General features: G+C 37.1%; 2 protein-coding genes across 6 annotated transcripts in view; both read left to right on the top strand.

Moving 5' to 3' along the window:
• The window catches only part of acot7 (acyl-CoA thioesterase 7), a 49,087-nt gene extending 44,223 nt beyond the window's left edge, over positions 1-4,864 (top strand). For all 4 annotated transcript variants that reach the window (XM_014001659.1, XM_014001658.1, XM_014001657.1 and 1 more), the window contains one exon: positions 4,356-4,864. In XM_014001659.1, coding sequence (XP_013857113.1) covers positions 4,356-4,454 — 99 coding nt within the window. In that variant the 3' untranslated portion in view covers positions 4,455-4,864. The remainder of the gene's footprint in view (positions 1-4,355) is intronic.
• A 4,217-nt stretch (positions 4,865-9,081) lies between these two features.
• The window catches only part of gpr153 (G protein-coupled receptor 153), a 35,473-nt gene continuing 22,829 nt past the window's right edge, over positions 9,082-21,725 (top strand). The window contains exon 1 of one of the 2 annotated variants that reach the window (XM_014001654.1): positions 9,082-9,508. The gene's annotated coding sequence lies outside the window, so the exon portion shown is untranslated. Of the gene's footprint in view, positions 9,509-20,254; positions 20,358-21,725 lie in introns of those variants that run through there. The other variant, XM_014001655.1, reaches the window with a different exon arrangement.

The raw sequence follows: 21,725 nt of genomic DNA, 5'->3' as shown, positions 1-21,725 counted from the left end.
AGGAGACTTTAACTTTTAGCAAAGTAATTTTTTGGTAAGATACTTGTACTTTTACTTTACTTGTACTTTAGTGTCACTTTGTGGCACTTTATTATCAGATACTTTAAGACTTTTACTCAGGTAATATTCCTATAGGAGACTTTAACTTTTACCAAAGTAATTTTTTGATAAGATACTTGTACTTTTACTTAAGTATAACTTTTTGGTACTTTATACAACACTGATTTATGCATTGTGTAAACCACTGCCAACCTTTTTCATATTATTCTAAGCTTTGTTTGTGTTGATAAACAAGTAATAATTAGAGATTAATTAATTATCTGTGGACACTCAGCTTTAGCTCTAGCTAGTTTCAACAGCAAAAAAAAAGGGGGGAAAATAATTTTTACGAAAACATCTTCAATAAAATGAACATGCATGCAGCACTGCATGTGTCTGGAGGTCTGATGACGACCACTTCACAGCAGAAGTCAGTATGACTGCTTCACCAAGAACAGCTGCAAGTGGTGATAAGGGCACCATTCAGTTCAGTGGGGTATAGTGGCCATGGCAACTTCAGCTGGTCACRTTAAAATCATAGTTGTTAGCAATGATTTTTTTCTTTCCTTTTTATACAGCTTCAAGTAGAGATGAAAATGCATTATTTATTAATTTAGTTTTATTATTTACACTATTTTACTGCCAGGTTTAATGCTAACATCAAACGACCGTTAAACTGCAGTTTGCTTCGGTGCACATTTTGATTGGCTGTAAAAAAGCAAAGATTGTTCTCGTGTGGTTTAGTCGAAGGATCTTCTGCTACAACTTTTGTGATAATTGGACAGAATATTTAGTTAGCCACAAATGTTCTAACCTTTAAAATCCAGTTTTGACAGGTGAGACGGTTATGTTGACATAACAAGTGCTTGTTTCTCTGCCTGGAGATTTCTTGTGATATTATGAAACACGTGATTTAAGGATTTTCTAAAAATCATTTTCTGAAAAAAATAAAAAAATAAAAAACCACGACAGACAAGTTGCCAAAGAGAAAGAACATAAAAAATGGTGAAAGAAAGTCTATGTGTCAAATTGTACTTTAGCAAAATATGAGTTGTGACTGAAAAGATAAAACCATTTGCATAGTTCTTTTTAAATCATTTATTTCTTTGCCTTTCATTGTCATTACTATTTAGCACAGATAACTCAGTAGACACATCTCTGTTCTGTCTACAAACCACATTGACATTCATCACGTTTCTTTTGCAGCCTTATAGAACAAATAGCAATGAGAAAGTCCACATTTAAAAGATAAAAACCTCAGTTTTTCTGCAGTGTTCTGTGACTGATTCAAAACAAATGTAACACTTCCGGTAGAAATGAAAGAACAATTACAAGATTTAGCAAAGCAGCGGCACCCTGAGGTCAATTTGTCTGGACCCTGTTTCGTAGAGCTTGATGCTACTTTTCAAACACTGACATTTAGCAGCGCATCAGTTGTTCACTCTAATAGCGGCTCATTCCAACACAAAGGAGCACCTCCTGGCATTTTGATTGCAGTGTGGAAGCAGGTCTCTTTTACAAGCTTTGTTATCTGCTTAATTCCTTTTTTCTTTTGGAAGATCCATGGGTCATCTTGTTTGCACTGCTCTGGTCAGGCCACAGGTTTTTCCTTATTTTCAGACCTGAGGGACTGAAATTGAAAACCTTAGGCTGCACCTATTAAGGTAGTCGTTTGTGGGTTTTAAATTGTATTTAAGGCTATTACTCACGTTTAGATCAATTTCTATTGTCATTTTTAGTAATGTTAGGGATGCTTTACCTTGATAAATTGGTATTCTATATAAAATTGTTTTCATATTACCAAATTAACCTCATTCACATTTGAGTCTTGCCCCCCACAGCTTGTCCCTGGTATTTTGTATCCAACCTTTTACCACCCTGCTCTGTTCGTTAGGCGCAATCTGCCGGCTTTACACCTACTTCCTCTTGAGTTTTCAGTGCGCACAATGAAGGGCCTCTATCTGAACATGCCTTTACTTCTGCAGAACATTTTAACCACACACAAACACATAGTGTTGCAGCAGCAAGTACTCGAAGTAGTGTGGGGAGCAGACGGTGCCATGCAATTAAATGTTGACATGGTCGATGGTGGTGGTATTGTTTAAAGACACGAGGTTGCCAGGCGGTCTAATTAACCGTTGCAGACTAGTGAGTTCTTCCCTCCCCAAGCAAAAGCTGAGCTACATGTAAGTAAAAGTAAAAAACAATGTTTTGACAGTGCTGTACAGGAAAAAAAACAGGCATGTAATGGTGATTTATAGTAGCAGTAAAACCAGGGGAGGTGTTTGAGAATTTCTGGGGATGATGATTTGTCAGTATCAGTAAATGGAAAGTTGCTAAGCATGAGCAAATAGGAGATGCTGACAGTATAAATAGCACTGAGCAAAAACACTTTAGTCTGGAAAAACAATTTACTGTTTCCTAAAGGGAAAATATCGTGCAAAATCTACTCTTTTAGCAGTTAAATGCATTTTGTTGTGTACTTGAAGCCTCAGGAGTGCAGAAATTTGAATTTAGTTTCTGCTTGTTGATATCTTTATACATTTTCTGAACTATTACGTCAATTTATCAGTGACGGTTATAAAATATAAAAATAAAGATAAAAATAAARTTTATTAGTGACAGAACTGCCAAATAAAGTCTTAGCAGCTACAATTTGGTCGTGATCATTCTCCGCTCTCTCTGGGTCAGACTCTGGATCCAGCATGTAAAGCTGGATGGACAAGTCTTCCCTTCTTGACATATTTTAATTCTTTGTAAATTAAAAGTTTCTGCACCGCTATAGAGTCATAAACCCCTCTATCACAGTGGTTTTCAACCCTGGTCCTCAAGGCACACCGTCCTGCATGTTTTAGACGTTTCTCTGCTTCATCACAGGTGTTTTCAATTGATCACTGGCTTTTGTTGAACTGCAATCATCTGAATCAGCTGCGTTAAAGCAAGGAACTCTTAAAACATGCAGGGCAGTGTGCCTTGAGGACCAGGGTTGGGAAACACTAGCTGTGTTTCCATTGCAAATGTACGCAAAACTTTGTCAATATTCTGTAAATATCGAAAAAACACAGTTTCGCAACTGCAGTGTTTCCATTAAGTAAGAAATGCTATTAAAGTCACGCGTGAATACGCTTGTTCTCGCGATAAGTCATTACAAACATGGCTGCAATGGATGTAAACACATAGCATATTGCTACCACGACACTAGCGCTCATCATTAGCCATCAGAGGACACGTCGGCATCTTATAGAGGCTTTCGAGTGACAAGCTCCTTATACTTGGGAGTGGCTATGCTGCGTTTTTGGGAAAATGTAGTCGGTGAGTTTAATACTTTCTTTTATTACTTCGGTGATTTCACTACTACTTTTACTTCCTGTTATCTTCTTCTTCACCGTCTTTTTCGCCAGTAGAAACAGCCGGTTCTTGATCACGTGACTCCCGTGAAGGGAAAAAAGTGTTTCCATTGCAGTTTTGCGAAATACATCAATTTCGATACGGCTGAAAAGCCACCTCTCCCTAGCGCAAAAACATTTTGTCGAAAAACGTCAAATTTTTTCGAAATTGACGTGCTTCCATTAAGCAAATTTATTTTCGAAATTCTAATTTGCGCATTTTCATGGTGAATGGAAACGCAGCTACTGGAATGAAACGCTCTGGAAGCTGGAGTGGGGGCGGGGTGTGAAGGGCATAGTTTGCATTTAAAGAGACAGCCTCAAAACGAGTTACTTTGAGACACCTCAGAAAAGGGGTAAAAGAGGGGCTTATGGAGTTACAATAAGGAGGAATTCAGAGCAAAACATTGCAGTTCCACTTTATATAGACCCCAAATGAATGATTTAAAAATATGAAAAAGGATTTTAAARCATGGTATGTCTCCTTTAAATCACATTTTCCTGTAATTATTGCATCATTGCAAAAACATAATATATATATTTATATATATATATATAATAATTTGAGTTTACTAAAATCCTAGTTTTGAACTCTGACTCACTCATCACCTTTTTTCAATATTGCATCAGTGTTGCATGAAGAAGCTGTCTGCTAAAAAAGCGACATCTCCCTAAAAAGCRTTCAGATTTGTTGATTTTCCCATTATAGCAAAAGCCCTCCTTAACTTTTCAACCATATGTTTTTCACCAAGATGACGAATGGCTGTTATTACAACAGCACTGTGTAGCGAGTTAGATCAGTCCTATTCTCTCGCATGATACGTCTGCAGAGGCAACATTCCAAAGAGCACTTATGAGAAAATGGCAAATGCATCTAAAAACAAATTTGTCTTTTTGTTTTTTTCTCTCTCTCTCTTTTTCTTACGTCAGATTGAAGGAGAGGACGAGCAAAGACGTTCCGACGAGGGCAAGGCACGTTACGTCCAGAATAAAGCAAAGAGACTCGCAGACAAAGAACGCCGACAGTGACCTCGAGGTTCACAAGACTCAAACATGTCCAACATTATTTTATGACCCCCCCCCCCCCACAGTATACACAATATGAAGGAGTTAAACCACCTCTCTTGCTCTGATTGTAGCCTGTTAAGCTTGTTTCTTTGAGCATTATTTTTCCAGCTGTGCTACAAGCCAAAGTGTTCAAATATAACTGCGTACAATATTTAAGTGAAAGTACTACTTATTTTATTAATGTGTGAAAACTGTTCTTAAAGAGTATTAATGGAAATTAACCGTAAAAGTAAGAGCGCTATATTTTTTTCCCCAGAATATCTTTAAGTAAAGACATTGCACTGATTTTGTTGCAAAAATGATACTCAGAGTGTGAGGGAAATGATGAATAAGTGAGTGAATAATGATAAATAAAAGTATGAGTCAGAGGCTCTCGCTGCGTGTCTTTGCTTGTTTGATGATAATTATGTCATTGTCGTTGGCATGTCTTGGCAGAGAGGGCACATGTTATCCATCTTTTCAGCACCGTGTCTTTCACAGAGAGCATCACAGGAGCTCAGGGGTTTTTGACTCATCCAGCATCTCTCCAGCATCCCTGCCCCCTCCTTCCTCTGCGCTCTCCTTTTTTTTCCCTCTTCCTCCTCTGTGTGTCTGTCGCACTCTGACTTCAGCCTGTGTCATGTTCTCACCCGTCTCCATTCTCTTTGCAGCGTTGCTTTCTCGCTCATTCAKTCCAGCTGTCCTTCCTCCTCTAGTGTACCATCTGCCCGCCCTTGCCTTCTTTTTCCACAGGTGAGATCTGAAGATTGTTCCCTTTCCGAGAAAGGGAAATGAAGGGAAAAGGTCGGCCATTAAATGGATGTGTGCGTGGTTGCAAAAGGTAAAATGGATTAGGCAAGTGAAAGTCAAAGTTTGTAACATGACTGCAGTGATTTAGGCGAAACATTTGTTTTTAATCTTTGCTTTAATTTCTAAAACTTTTACACTAGAACCTGACTTATTTTTAGAAGAAATGAACAAAACAAAGCAGAAACACTTCTTTYTTTTCTTTACATTTCCAAACAGGAAATGACTTTTTGTTATGGCATTTGCTCCCTTTTTCTTATCTGAACAGAAAATCTTTGTCATTGGATCTTGAAGGTTATTGTTTTTCCTTCCGTTCCTCCAGCCAGCGGAGTACGTGTGCTTTTCATTTCCCCCGTGAAAATAAAGTTAGGTCCAAGCTGCACTGGAGGGATWAATCTATTTTTAACCCCAATAAACTGGAGGCATCTTATAGAAGAACACAGGGGAGGGAAGATGATGGGATGTAGTTCGGAAGGCAAGACCAGACCTCGAAAAAAACAACAGCTTGWTGAGCATACGATGTATTTACCTGTTCCTGCTCTGAAAACATTCAGAAAAACTAAATCGCCGTCATTCATAACAACATCCATTATTGTTTTCAGCTGTTTCAGCCGATGCCAGCCGTCTTTTTTTTGAAGCATACACACATTACAGTAGCCATGGTTACAGTACATGGAAGAGCTGACTTAAAATGGAAGAGAAAACATTTTCAAAAAAATATTTTTCTTTCATGCAATAAACATGTTTCCAACAAAAATTGCATCATTGGAGAGTTGCATGAAAATACTCCAATACTATTTATAGACTAAACATGATGACCCCCCGGTGATTTGAAGCTGCTTTTCCCACCAGAGAATAAAAACGATGAATGAGGACAAAACGCTGATCTCATATCTCCACTTATGTCTTTGCGTCCAAAGCCGAGGATGGGAGCACTCTCGTTGCCGTACCCCAGAGAGACTGTCGGGGCTGCTTTTATAAACGATCCTCTGGTGCAGCAGGGAAACCATTAAGCACTCTGAAGAAACGGTAATAGACGAAGCGAGTCAGCATTCAATAAAAAAAATAAATAAATAAATAAAAATGCATTTTATCACCATGCAACTTTGCATTTTCCCCTGTTGTGCTAATAGCTAAAGGAGGTCTCTTCAGTCATTTTCTGGCAGCAGTGGCTTCGCCTCCGCACAAGAGACAAAACGCATCGACCTGAACTGCGAGCGGGTGTGCCTCGGCCTCGCAAATAATTCTGTCGATAGTTCTTTGCGGACATGCTTTGGTTCAGTTTGCTGGCAGAAGTTGCCCATGCTTTAAGACAAAAACCTCACATAAAAATAAAAATAAAAAAAGAATCAATGCTGCTTTTATTTTAAGTAGTTTTACTTCATAGAACAGAGATCCATGCCCTGGATTTCAGCTTATCTGGGCATGGAGCCAGCAGGGCTTTCCCTGCAGAGAGAACAACGCTCCGGACTTCTTCTTCTTTCTTGAATCTTCCTTTCTTTTGACGCTACAGAAAAACTTATCAAAGTTTTGCTATTTTAATTATAGCATGAGCATGATCTCTTCATGAGGAGGTGACAATTGTAAGCAGTGTTACACTGAAAGAGGGTGGTGTGATGAGAGATGCAGCTGATGGTGGGAGTGGGGGCAGCGTGGTGCCTGTGGAGCCAGTGGGTGGGAACGCCTTCTGTTACTTTTTACTTCCAGGTCACCGAGCATCTCACAAACTTCTCATCCCTTTGTCTTGTTGATGCACTAATCTAACTTTAATTTTCACCAACAATCTTGCCCATGTGCCTCATTATACTGCAATAAATACATTTTCAGAAAATCAAACTTTAAGTTATTGTATTTATTATTAATGTATAATTATTGTATATCAACAATTTAAAAGGGTTAGGATAATTCAAAAAAGTAACTGATTCAGAATTACTGTCAAAACATAATGCTACTTTTCTCAGAAAACTACATCGTTTGATAAAAACGTCATAAAATGTGAATGCTTTAACGTTATTACTCATTTATTTACAGCCTTCCTTAATTAGTTTTCTTTTTTTCACAAATTAACTTGCTGATTGTGCACACAATCAAGTTTTATTTTTCAGTGTTTCAGAGGTTGTTTCATCAACAAGTGTTCTTGCTAAATTGAAGGAATTCTCTCCCCCCCAAAAAGGATTTATTTTTCAGTAGAGAGCATCTTTACATATTTTTTTTTATTAAACGTGATGTCAGTTTTATTCACTGGYATAAACCATTCAGATGCCAAAAGTTTTCTTGTTTTAATCAGCAGGAATTGCAGTGATTTATTATGCATGTATCGTTGTGTGATTCTGTTGTTATTGAACAACTTAAGGTGTTTTTTGTCACACAGCCTACAATCAATAGATCAGGTTTATCCTGGAGCTTTCATTCTAGCAATTAACTGGATCAGCTGTGAATGCTCTGCTTTATTTCTTTAAAGAGGCTCTTCAGACTGGCTGTGTTCTGCCTGCCTGCATGGGCAGCAGCTCCCAGGTGGAGCTGAACGCATCACAGGCTTTTTTTTCTTTTTGCTTTTAATGAATGGGCGGCAGGAGACTGTGAACTGCTCATAGCACCATTCAAGAAATAAATGAAGTAATCCTCACAAATGTGGCGAAAATGAAGACGCAACTGATCTGTCTTTTTTTCCCCCCCCCATGTGGGCCTTTATATGCGTTCACCCCTTTTGTCAGTGGGTAACTATGTTATAGCCCAGGGGTGCCCAAACATTTTCCCCGAGAGGGCCAAAATGAAAATCTATCCATGGCTGCGGGCCAAATAGTATAACACATGAAATACAAATACTTTTTAAAGTAAAGTCCTTTATTTTTAACGATTAAGCTATGCAATGGCCCTCTTTTGTTTTAGTCTGTGCACTTGGAGAAAGTCTGCCATACGCTCAAGTAGCAAAGGCTCATGGGACATTTCATAAATTGATAAAATATGAGTTTTTGTGGCCTTATAAAGTGTGCAAATCTACATGTGGGGTTAAATCTGATCTAAATATTTCTTGTCATTTCATGTTTCATGTTTAATCCTAATAAATTAAAGATAAATGAAAACTGAAAACTACCTTCACTACAGCCCTTTTATATGCACCATGACTGAAAACTACCTTCACTACAGCCCTTTTATATAGTCATTTGACCAATGGAAATACTGTTTCTACATAGAATAACAGGTTACAACCTTGTAAATTTGGCAACTGTTGGTGGGCCAAATTTGGCCCGCGGGCCCCACTTTGGGCTCCAGTGTTATCAAAAGCTCTAACTGAAAAAAAAACAGGGATGGCCATCCCTGTTTTTTTTTTTCAGTTCCCCACTAAACATTTACATTTCCCCACTAACATTCCCCATAAACATTTCAGTCCGGAGTCTTACATAAATCAGGTAATGTCAATGAAATCTACCTTTCTTTAAAAAATACATGAATATTATAGGGAATTAACGTGCATCAATGCAACTGATACGAGGGTAAAATGGAAATAGAAACATTTATTTAAGCACTCCTGCATGAATCTACTGTTGTGTCTTTGTGGCAAATGAGGCTCGTTTTTATTCACACAAACGAGCCTGTTTTTCCCTTCATGTCCGTTCAAACGCATCAGCGTCTTTGTGTTTCTCTTCAAAGCGGGAGTGAAACACGCAGAAGCAGCTCGAGCTCAACGAGAACCTTTTTTTTTTTACCCCCTCCCTCCTCTATGAATTATTCCTTATTGCGGCTCACTCCCACGGCCACGGTGCGTCTGACTCACGAACGCGCCAGCGGTTTGTCGCGGGAGCGCGCGCCCGTCATGCCTCTCTCCATCCGCCGCTCGCGCTCGGAAGATGAAAGAACAACACCGTCTTTTTCCCTCTTCTCAATGAGCTTATCCGCTTCGACCGCTTTTTTGAACAGGAGAAACTACTAAATACATGTTTCCCCTCCGAACGAGTCGACTAATTCACGTTTTTCTCCTTTGAATGAGGCGAATAATAAAAAAACAGGGGGAGCAACAAGAAGAGGAGTAACTACCTACAGCTGATGTGAGGTGTAAGGGCTCACCCCCTTTATTTTGTAGGTCACCCCAACTTGGTGCTGTCGACACTCTTCGTCGGGGAGGATTTAAATCCGGGAAAGACACTTTGAAGGAGTTCAGCTGGCGTGACGAGACGACCGCCTTTCACTCCGTGGGAAACAAAAAGAGCCGCTAGAAGCTTGAAAAAGAGGTAAGATAAGGCAGCTGGTGCTAATTCATAATAGTAAGCAAACAAAAGGGGTGGTGGGGATGCTCTGCAGCTCAAAGTACATTTATTGTTTACCACTGACCTATATCAAATGGCAGGGAATATGGATCGAGAAGTGGCCTTATTATAAGACAAATGGCATGTATCACACACAGACAGGGATCTATGCTGCAAGGCTGGTAATTACTCAGGAAGCTGCCAGGTATTGACAGAGCAATAACCTAGATACTGTAGTGTTCCTATTGACTAAACTGACATGGGGGGGAACAGCCCCCTGAGCATGCTGTAATCACAGTACTGATTAGGTTTAAAGTAGAACAGGCAAACTCTTATTTTGGATGAATGGTGTGCACAGTTTAGCCTCGTCAGGTCATGCATGTTCAGATTCACAACATGAAAACACACAAAATATATATTCTTAGTGTTCATCTTGGAGGTATGTTCTCTGTCCTGACGTCTTAACGTGGAGTTTGGTAAAATAGGAAGTGATGCTGTGCTCCAAATGTGTCCTAAAGTCTCCCTTGTTGCATCTGTTTATTTTTTATTTTTCAAATTAGTGTGACAGATGACAATTAGGCACTTCCCCCCTTCAGATTGTGTTTAATTCGCTTCCTGTCAGARAAGTCAATAAAAAGTAGACGACGTGCAGTTTCAGGGCAAAAAAAACACAAAGCCAACAATTGCTTTCACTGCTCGACACTGTGGCCTGTGTGTGACAGTTGCTGCTACACCAACAGGCCTCGAAACAGATCTCAGTGTTACACGGGGCAAATGTGACATTTGGTTGTCACACGTTTGGCTCTGTCATTTTGTGATTGTGTTAGTCTGCATTCACACTGTCCCATTTTGCACTCACCAGCAGCCTCACTGACTGCCTCCATCTGGACTCAATCATTAAATCGCAGAAATGACACTGAGAGTGTGTTAGAATACTTATTCTCTTTGGAAGACTTTGCATTTTTATGCTAACTTCAAATTAAGTCCAATGCAAGTCTTCTAAGCCAGTGGTTCCCAAACTTTTTATCTTCTGACCCACAAAATATCCATGGCAAAATCCTGTGACCCCAAATATTACTGGTCTGAGTACACAAACTACGTTAATAACCCTAAAAACACAGGCTTTTTGACAATCTAAACAGCTTGTACACAAATATAAATAMTTATTTTTACTTATTTTGTGTTTTTGTAATAATTATAGGGAAAATATTACATCAGYAATTATTTTATTACCCTTTAAATTGATTTCTGGAGATTATCCAAGGTGCTACATGACCCATAATTTGGTCCCAAGCCCAACCTTGGGAGCCAAAATGCAGTGGTTCCCAAACTTTTTCAGCTTTTGACCGACAAAATAACAGTAGCAGAGACCTGTGCCCCCAGCTATGTTTGGATGATAAACATTTGTATCAGGTCAACTAAACATAGTAACAATATTTTTTATACTACATTTATCCATGTTAAATACACTAACCTCACTCATTTGTAACAACTAAGGCAAAAAYGTAATTAATTCAGAAAATATTTTCAGGACCCCACCTTGATGTTTCACGACCCCACTTTGGGTCCCGACCCCAACTTTGGGAACCACTGTTCTATACATGCCTGCCGCTAAAACAAAACCATCTGCCCTAAGATGCCTGGAGATCCGGTTACAATCATAGCTGTTGGTAGCTGATTATGAACAGAACCACAGCCTCTAGGGTTGCATTTGTGATGGAAAACTCAAATGGTCTGTGACAAAGCTGCTCATGAAAATAAGAACAGCATTTTTATGTGGTTTTAGGAGCATAAAACAACATGTAAATTCTGACTTTTAACATCCTTCACCCTTTAAAGGAAGTTTGTAGACRAGTATCATTCTGTTTTGTAGTTTTGTATCATGCGGGAAAAAAGAGAAGCAAAGACAAGTTTTTGGGAATTGATGACAAATGGAAGTTTGCTGTCTCTAATGGCTGAACAGTGATCAGTGTGTATTTAAAGCTTTTTAAAGACATGTCTGAGTGATTCCCCTGGTGCTTTCTTGTTRCAACAAAGCATGATTCTGACCTGCATGCAGTCAAATAATCTGCTCTCATTTCAACATATAAGCTGCTTTTAAGAATTATCCAACATTTAAATAATAAATAAAAAGCACTTTTGTTTTAATGTTAGTCCAATAACTAACTTGTTCTTTCATAGGATTTGACCCATTTAAATGGGACAATGCTGTGCCTAAATTTTGGTTCAGCATCTGAGCTGCAGCTCCTGTCTGACAGATGAGGCTGGACACAAATAAAAAGTAACTGGAGACTGTAAAACCAGTGAAACCTGCCTAACCAGCATTAAAACAAACAAACAAACAAACAAAAAACCTCAAATGTACTTCTCGTTTAATGCACCTCTTCTCAAATGAGGAGTTTTCTCTTTTTAATTTGGTTTGAAAAATATAAAAAACAAGACCAGCTGCCTTCAGTTCAACCTGTTTTAGAACATTTACATGTTCCAAGTCTATATGAATCTACAACAGCATTTGCACTGTAAAATCAAGTCGTATTAATGATTACATCTGACAACCTTAATGCACAACTGTATGATTTGATTTGAATAATGAGAGCAAATAGAGACAAGTGTGGTGAAGGTTTTGTTAGAAAAAGGAGTGGTACCTTCAGGTTTTGTTTGGCTCCCTTTCACCTTGTAACAGTTTGACTGGTTTACTTGCATTATTTATTATATATACAATCAAATACACTTAAGCTAATTAGAGCAGGTTTTACTTACATTAGCTTTTGCTCTGTTTCTGGACTCTGACACGACCCTCTAATCCTCGGTCCATTTGACATATTTGTTTATTTTTATTTATTTTTTTTTTATTTCGATGACTGGAGCTGTTGAGTTTCGGCGGGTTTCTTTTAGCAACTTTAGAAGAGCAAAGCTGACACAAGGGCTCAAATATGGTTAGAGAGCAGGCTGCCAACTTACTCTGCCACCCTGCTGTGCATTAGTGAAATGCTGTGATTAAACAGAAGGGGCATGTGCTCACAACATGTTATTGTTGTTGTTGAAGTCCTTAAGTATGTACACTTGCGTATTTGTTGTCTGTTGTCATTTGATGTGAGCGAGCACTTTACAATGGTGACACCAAAGGTGAGTTACCCTCTGTGGAAAGATGATAATATAGTATAATCTCAACTTACACAAACACATTTGTCTGTAAAATACGTTTATTTTTAATCTTTGAGTCACATTTGAACAACCTGCCACTGGGCCTTTTATAATTAAGAATCTGAATTGTTATTCTTTGCGATGACTGTGACATAGTAAAGTTAATTTGCTCAAATGACACTACACTTAAAATATTGCTGTGAACAAATTAAACGTTTCAATTATTTCAAAATCAATAATGTTGTTACATATTTTCTACTACAGTGCATGCCTGAAGCATTGTGGGTGAGTTTGGAGCCTGAATGAATGGCTTAGACACTTGTAATCTCTGAGCTCGTTTTAAGCAGGGCGTTGGTGCTGGGTATGAATTATTGATTAAAAAATATATTTAAGTACAAGACCAAGTGAAAAAGGAACAAACATTTGAACAACATGATGCTAATTGTCCCATTAGAGCATAAAAACAGCAGCCTCATCTACTTCACCTGTCAGTGGTCATACTGTAGCATCAAACTTAAGACATAATAATGATGCTGGTTTGAGCAAGGAATAAGGTAAATGATAAAAAAAACAACAACTTGAAATTAGTGTGGTTAAAAAAATAATAAAATAATCTGTGTTGCTGCAGTTCCAACTAGCATCTCTGATTGCTAATATCTTTGCTGCCTCAAACTGAATCTATTCATAGTGTTTCAGTAAGGATTTACAACCGCCAGCTGGTGACATTCAAACACCTGCAAATGTTTAAACAGTCTCACAAATTCAGTTGAAAACAGTGACCGTCAATGTGCAGTTAGTTGGTCAGCATCGGACACAATACTGGGAATTTTAAGAGCGATCAGGTAAACAGGGTTTTTTTTTCTGCTCCTTTGACTTTGATGAAGCTAATTTTTTTTCCACAGTTGTTTGTACTTCACTAAAGCAGACTAGATGAAACATTGGATCTAAATGARGCTCTCTAAATATTTACCAGGACTGCTTTGTCTTTGTTCTGGCCCAGTAAAGAGTGGCTTTTCATGTCTGGAGTTGATGCTTTGGTTGAAAAACAAATATTTCATAAGTTAGGTAGTAGCTTATATTAGCATCATATTTTAGAGTCTTAATTTTTAAAAACAAACAATTAAAAAACATTTTAGCCTATTCATTATCTTTTTTTGAAATTATGCAAACTGCTCAACATGTTTTGCTTCTTTTATAAATTAAATCACATTAAAGTATTAAAATGCTTGTAAAATGTGCAGCAGTGTCAGGCGGAAGTATAAAATTGCTATTAGATAAAAAAATGTTAGTTTATGGAGGAAATGCACGTGTTCTGCAGTCATATTTGTTTATTTTTTCCCTTTCTGTTCTGTTTCTTAAAGACCGTTGCAGTTGCTATGCAACATACATAATAAAGGATCAAGTCTGTTAAAACAGAATCTGTAATGTAATAGTTTACTAATAGCTTATCTCATAAAGTGCATGTTGAGCTATAGTATAATAGATTTTTGCAACAATCACAAAGCCAAGTATTTTGTTATCAATAAATATTAGATTTGCAGCTAAAACAGGTCACCACTTCCTGATTTTTAAGTTTTAGTTCATTATGATTATCTGGATGATTTAGGTTGATTTTGCAGATGAGCAGATTAGGGATTTAATGTCTTGACCAGCCATTCAAATGAAGCTACCTACAATAAAGTTGATTTGAAAGTTAACCAATTAGGTCGTAAAGTGGATAGGGGCTTTTAGTAATAATGAATGACTTAACACATCTTTTTTTTTCCACTGGTGTGAGTTTGTGCTTTATGAAGATGAAACTAGAAAGACRTTTTAAGCAAAAGTGATGAAGATTTTGGATGATTTAGGTTCCCCAATTTTATCTCCTTCCTTCTTTTTTTTTTTTACAAGGCTATACTTAAAAGCCTTAAGGGAAAAAAAAAAACGTTAGTTTTTTATTTTAAAATGGTGTTTGCATATTTTCATCTCAGCAACATGACATTAGGTTAAAGTCATTCCTGTTGGTGATTTGTCATAGAAAACAGGAATCTACGTGGGCCTTGCATTGATAATGAGCTCTTAATGTRGATGATTGTTTGTGTTCTAGTCTCTCAGGGTTAACCTAATCCCTGATGTACTCTTCACCTGTACAGAGTGAACGATGAAATTGCTGAAAGTTTAAAACAAGAAATATAAACTGTTACTTTTAAGTGTTTTATTTATTTATGTGTTTATTTAATACACATTTATTTACACATTTATAGCCATGTCTRTTTCTTTTATGGATATCTATCATTTAACATCTGGTTTCCCCATAAACATAATTGTTAATCTAAATGACTCAATGTAGTTGGTGTTCCTAATAGCTTAGTTCTGTCTGGCTGCCTGGCCATAGAAATAATGAAATGTTTAGTGGCACAGTTCAAACAGAGTGCCAGTGAACATCATGTGAGAAACGGTGTAATCACCAAAACACAACTGAGCTACTGGAAAACTTTAGGCTTTGAAATAAACACTTTAAAACTCAATAAACTCAATATAAGGTTTTAAGAAACATTTTGTTTCTTAAAAAATTCTCTCCTGCACTGGTGTGCCTTGACTAGTTAGACAAACGTACAATTTCAAATCGTTGGCAAATATCAGCTCCCCTGCATTCTATCACTATAAAGCAGCTTCGCATCAACTTCACCGTTGGCTTTTCACAGTCACAGCAGTTTTCCTTGCCAAGCTTGTGCTAAAAGTGTTTAATCCCATTTGATTCAGGCTCATTGATTTTGGTTTGATTTGCTGCAAAAAAGTGCAACAATTGTCCAGTTTTCCTGTCAGTCTTTAAAAAAGTAAAACCCTTTATTTTTTTTCTTTTTYCCCCCCTGTTTCTCTATAATCTTTATTCCCTCATTTTCTCAGTTGAAGGTTGCATGATTTATACTTACTTCAGGCAGATTATCTCAATGATAAATCACAGGTAAAACCCAGAACAAACTGATCAGATTTTTAGGTTTGAAAGGGTTCTACGTTGATTTTTGCACATACCATTAAATTACTATTTACAATTTCTTCTTTAGCTGATCGTTTTCTTTAAAGGTCACTTTGATCTTCTCAGTGTCAGATAAATTCTCGTGTATCCATTTTCGTTCTGCAGTCTCCTTCTGCACTCATTTGTATGTAATGCTATCCCTCTATGAAAACTAAGAAAATGCTTCTGGTAAGTGRTTATCTGGGATTGATAGTTCACCGTGATCTTAAAAAATAAATAAGTTTCTTTCCTGTCAGTCTGAATGATTCAACTTTTCTTTGTTTGAAATTTCTAAAAATCAAAATACTACACTGCCATTTTTTTAATCGCAGCTAAAACAACTTAAGCTAGCCCWACAAGATTCCCTGTACTGAAGCTGATTTTGAGCAGGGAGTAGCTCAGGCGTGAACGTTTTTTAAAGGCCTTCCTGCTGACTGTACTTTCAAAGTAAATCACCTGTCATGTGTAAACATCAGAGATGTATTGTCGAATACTGAGCCTGTGCTCTAGGGAAAGCAGTAAAACCCCTCAGAGCATACATTTTTTTTCCTCTGACAGCTTCATAGATGAGTGGCTGTTTGGGGAACAAGATCCCATTCATCAAACTCAACAGTGGGGGAGCTTGTAAAAGGGGTCCACCCCCGCAGTGTTCTCCAGCGTCTGCTAGTTTGGAGCAACGATATGAGGTAGAAGCTTTCATCTGTACCACACCTAACATGCTGAGCGAGATGGGGCTGGTGTGCTTGGTACTGATATCATAATGGAACCAGGAACAGGTGTCAGTATGATCACAAGTCTGATCTTTAGATATTATTTTGTCTCCATGCCTGCCAATCTTTGCCTAGGCACATGCTTGTGTCGTTGTGGTACACGGTGAAGAAGCAAGCACTGGCTCCTGTCTTTCATTGTCTTCCAAAATATGACTTTTGTGCAAAAAGATGAGTTTGTCTTGCAGGAGGTAAAAGCACAACTATCTGGTATTTGCATGTGAATAGTTCACAAAAAGTGCAAAATGAGTTATTAATAAAATGCACGGCCCAGTTCTGTTTTCCAACATGTGGGACTCATTTAAGATTCAGTATSTTGGTGTTAGAGAGAGAAAGCCTTTTCTGCCAGTGTGAGAGGAATCGTCAGTGCTGATTTCCCTTGTGTCAGGCAGATTTGGCTCAGAAGCCCGTGGGATTGAGGGTGATCGAGCTGTTAGCTCTACTGTGAATAGGAAGCTCGTCAGTCAAGTCCTTTAAATAAAACCAGTGCTACAACCACCACCACTACTGCTCCTGTTATGCTTCTAATTCTCCTTAGAGAATACCACATTGTACTAACGTTACAGAAAAACAAACATTTTTTTCTTTATTGCAACGAGCTACATGAGTTAATCCTTTTTTGAATTTGTTTTTGTTTTTCTTTACCTATTTTGGAAAGCCTGTTTTTATTTTTTCTGCTATCACTAAAACATGACATTTTTGTAATGAAGCTTAGAGTTGATTAAGTAATCTCTCATTTAGCATCTCAAGGGCTCTTGTCAGCATTCCAGGATATCAGATGATAGTTTTTTCTTTTTTTGATAGTTTTTTCTTTTACTGAAAAAGCCCCCCCAAAAAAACAAATCCCTTCACTCTGAGTATTACACTTTCTCTGATTAAATCAACACCATAGAGATAGACAAAGTACCAAAACATGAATGTTTTCTGTGAATACAATCTTTATCTCATCCTACATTTATGTTTTTATCAAAATTGACATAATAAAAAATAATTAAATAAAACAATATTCTCTGTACCTGCTTTCCTAAACTTATGTTGCTTGTAGTTTTTATATATGTTAAATCTTTTCTCTTTGAGTGTCTTTTTTAACAAATCAAAGAGGTTTTGTGTAAAACAAATCTGTCAAAACATTGTATTAATATTGTAATGGGAGTGTAAAATACAGTAGCTGCATAAAGGCTGAAACCCATCTTTTTTTGTTACCTGTGCTGATACCTCATTTAGCCTACTTGACCCTTAATCTGAGGCCATGGTGGGTAACTGGAACAAAAACCCACTACACAGAAGCCATCCATTCAAAAGTCATTATGTTACCAATTGTTGTTGTTGTTGTTTTTTAAAGATATACAGTATAGTGTATGGTATAATTTCAAGGTAACAAATTAGCAAACCTGAAGCAAACATTGGTTCAAAAAGTTAGTTTTTAGTTATTTGCTAAATATAGTTATTTATCATTATTTAATCCAGGCAAATCCCATAGAGATCCCACATCTCTTTTTCAAGGGAGGCCTGGGCCTGAAGGCAACTTATTGTACATGTTTTTGGAGTATGTTTTTGGGATAGCAAAATACATCCTGCTAGATTTAATAAAATACTTTTAACAAAGATATTACATTTTACCAAGGAGGTTCTATAGAACAGCTGGAGTGCGCAGAAACCACGTAACCGTGTGATCGGCTGGTGAAGCTAACAGCTAACGCAAAACGGTCAAGAGTCTGGATTTCCCATTACTGTACATGTTGACAACAGCAGAAAAAAGGAGTGACGATGTAGAAATCATAAAAACTTTTAATAATAATATTAACCCAATTATTATTAATATTTTACAGTTTATATAATCTATTTCATGTTTTAAATAATGACAGAAAAGCTGTTTGTGTTATGGATTTTTTAACAGAAGATAAACAGGAAAACGTCTCATTTCACAACACAAGTCAGCAGATTTGATCTTATTTAGCTCAATGTGATCKGAGCAGAACATAATGTAACAGTTTAAAATTAAAATAATCTTATAAAGTCCATGTAATCACTGTTATTTATTAAACTGGTTAGCAGATATTAGCTTGTGGAGCATAAATACAGAGTTTGGCACTGTTGAATTATGCAACAATTTAACACAAACTATTAAATATTACAGCTGATTTGTCCTCTGATTAATATTTAGACCTATAGTGTAAATTATAAATGTTAGTATTTTTAGGTTTCTGTTAAAGGAACCTGACTTGTGAAGAATAATAGAGACAAGTTTCATCCTATAACCAGAGAACATTTTCTAACTGTTGACTGGTAAACATAAACTTTTTTATGACAGTAAGAAGAAATATTAAATATACTTTATTACTAGCTGAAGTCATCATTTTTCAACTAGCTAAAGTCTAAGTTACAGGCTGACTTCAGGTCTGGTTTAGATCGTTGTTACTTATAAATTACCGTATATGTTTTTCTGGTATAAATCTGCTGTTTTACATGATTGTTGAATGAAATTAACATACTTATTAATTTATTGTGAAAACATGACAGATAAATTGTGAATCCGGTTCAGCTGCTGTTTATCTATTAGTTTCTATGGAGGCTGTGAGCTGTTGCCCTGTTTGGTCTCTGTTTCTGCTCCTCCATGCTGTCACAGATGCTACCAGTGGACGGTATGGGCGGGGCTCAGTGTAGTGATCTATATATTTAAGTCTATGCATTTTACTAAAAAGTTTTTTTTTATTTTGTACCTACGGCTTTTAATTCGTTGTTTAAATTATGTCTCCTTAAAAGTTTAATTTGAAAGGTTAGATGTCGGAAAGCAAAGATGCATCATACTATGCGTATGATGCATGCAATTGTCACATACTCAGTGACAATTTTCTGTCTGTTTCTCTTTATTTTTTTCACCATACAGATGGAAATCAGCTCTTGGACAGTGTTTGTGTAGTTCACACAATTAAAAAAATGGTCAGGATGACACAGTGAAAAGATAAAGAGGTGATGATGAAATGTATTCAAGAGAGAGAACTCAGCTGGAATTTTTCTGTCAGTAGCTGCATGTGAATGGGACACTGTTCTGTGTCCAGGACCTGAGTAGACATCAAACTGGGATTCTGATTAGATTTTTTTTTGTCATAAATCCCTTTTTGGTCTGTTCTTCTGTCATTAAAATGGTTCTCCGTTATCAGCCTTACACCTTCATCATTGAAACCCCTTCCTCTTTTACTCTACTGCTCTTACTGAGTTGCCTTTTTCTGCATTAGTTTTTGTTATGTATATAAAGAAAAAACAATTTACAGAATGACACGTTGAATGGAGGGGTGGGTGTGATTTGAGTTAAACTGGGACACTGATTCAATGTTTATTGTTTGATTTAGCTCAGTTCTCAGTTGCTGAATCCACACAAACCACCTGCGCATTCCTCAATAAAAGCTTCGAATTGTGCTTTTTATATCTCAAACTGCTTTTTACTCTAAATGCATCCTATTGCTTTACACTTTATAATACAATTTTTGCTCAATATTCTTGCCTTATAGTTACTGTTGTGATGATGAGTAAATCTATTACAGTACAACATGGGAATGAAACTGCACAGTTGGCTGTTTTAATTTAATTTTTTTTCTTTAGCCCGCTGAGTGTGTGCTGTGTGTGCTGACAGGACCATCTCCTGTTTCTTGTGGTTAAACTGTTCCAAAGAGAGCATAGATACTCGTTTAAACAGGTCTAGGTGACATTTAGTGTGCCGTTGTTGAGAAGAGTGAGGCAGAGAATTAGATCAGTGCAAGTATGAGCAGGGCGATGGTGACGCAGTTCATGTCCTTTTCAGTGTTTCAGTCTCGAGGGTCCTGCCTACAGCACATGAGTGTTTGGACAAGGCAAAAGACAGGAAGTGGATGTGACAACAGGCTCCAGCTGTGCCAAGCACTTTTCCCTGCACACTGTGGGGGAACCAATGGTAATGATTGTTGTGAGCTGTGATGTGCTGGAAATGATCCCTAAGCTGGTTAATTTTGTGTTCTTTTGATAACGTTGGGTAGATTAGGTCACCAGTTATATTAGGAATCACTAGTCTAAACTGTCCAAAATGTGTGTTCGTCTGTCAAATTTTAATAGTTTGTTTTCTAACCGTCTGTGCATTTTGGTTAATTAAAAGGGAAAAATCATTTTAACACAGAAGCTTCGAACAGCATAAAGTTTGGGTTTTACAACCCCAACTCCAGTGAAGTTGGGATGTTGTGTAAAACAAATAAAAACAGAATGCGATGATTTGCAAATCTTTTTCAACCTATAAAATTTAATACACTACAAAGACAAGATATTTAATGTTCAAAAAGATAAACTTTATTGGGTTTTTTTTGTAAATATTCATTCATAAAATTTRATGTTTGCAACATGTTCCATAAAAGCTGGGACAGGGACACAGAAAGACCGGGAAAGTTGAGTAATGTTGTTTGGAGCATTCCAAAGGTGAACAGGTTAATTGAAAACAGCTGAGTGTCACGATTGGGTATAAAGCGAGCATCCCTGAAAGGCTCAGTCATTCACAAGCAAGGATGTGGCAGGTATACCCCTTTGTGAACAATTGTGTGAGCAACAGTTTAACAACATTTCTCAATGTACAAATGCAAACAATTATAGATTTCATCAACTACAGTCCATAATATCGTCAAAGAATCTGACAAAACTTTTTAAATAAGCAACAAGGCTGAAAATCAACACTGAWTGTCCATGACCTTCAATCCCYCAGGTGGCACTACATTAAAAACTGACATCATTCTGTAAYGGATATATTTACCTCATGTGCTCAGGAACAATTCAGAAGCTTATTGCCAGTGAACACAGCTCATCTCTACATCTGTAAGTGCAAGTTAAAACTCTACCATGCAAAGACAAAGCCAYAAATCAACAACACCCAGAAAMACAGCCGGCTTCTCTGGACCTGAGCTCATCTGAGATGGACTGATGCAAAGTGGAAAAGTGTCCTGTGGTCTGACGAGWCCACATTTTTAAAATTATTTTAAGAAATAGTGGATGTCATGTGCTCTAGGCCAGGGGTTCTTAACCTTTTTGACCTCGGGGCCCAATTTGTTCAACATAAAGTTACACGAGGCCCAGTCACACATTACCATATGGATCAAAATGATAATTATTCTAAAGCTTGGTTTAATTTGTATTGTATTTGCATTATAACTAAATAAAATACACTTACAATTTAAAAGTAAAACCCATCACATAATCACAAGACCTGATTTTGACAAACAGCTTTTTGACAAAATGCTTACAAATAAATTACAAAAATTAATTTGATAAAGTGCAAATTAAA

The sequence above is a fragment of the Austrofundulus limnaeus genome, unplaced genomic scaffold, assembly GCF_001266775.1.
Source record: "Austrofundulus limnaeus strain Quisiro unplaced genomic scaffold, Austrofundulus_limnaeus-1.0 Scaffold10, whole genome shotgun sequence".
NCBI lineage: Eukaryota > Metazoa > Chordata > Actinopteri > Cyprinodontiformes > Rivulidae > Austrofundulus > Austrofundulus limnaeus.
Note: the sequence above shows the minus strand (reverse complement) of the source record. Positions and strands in the feature narration are given on the sequence as shown.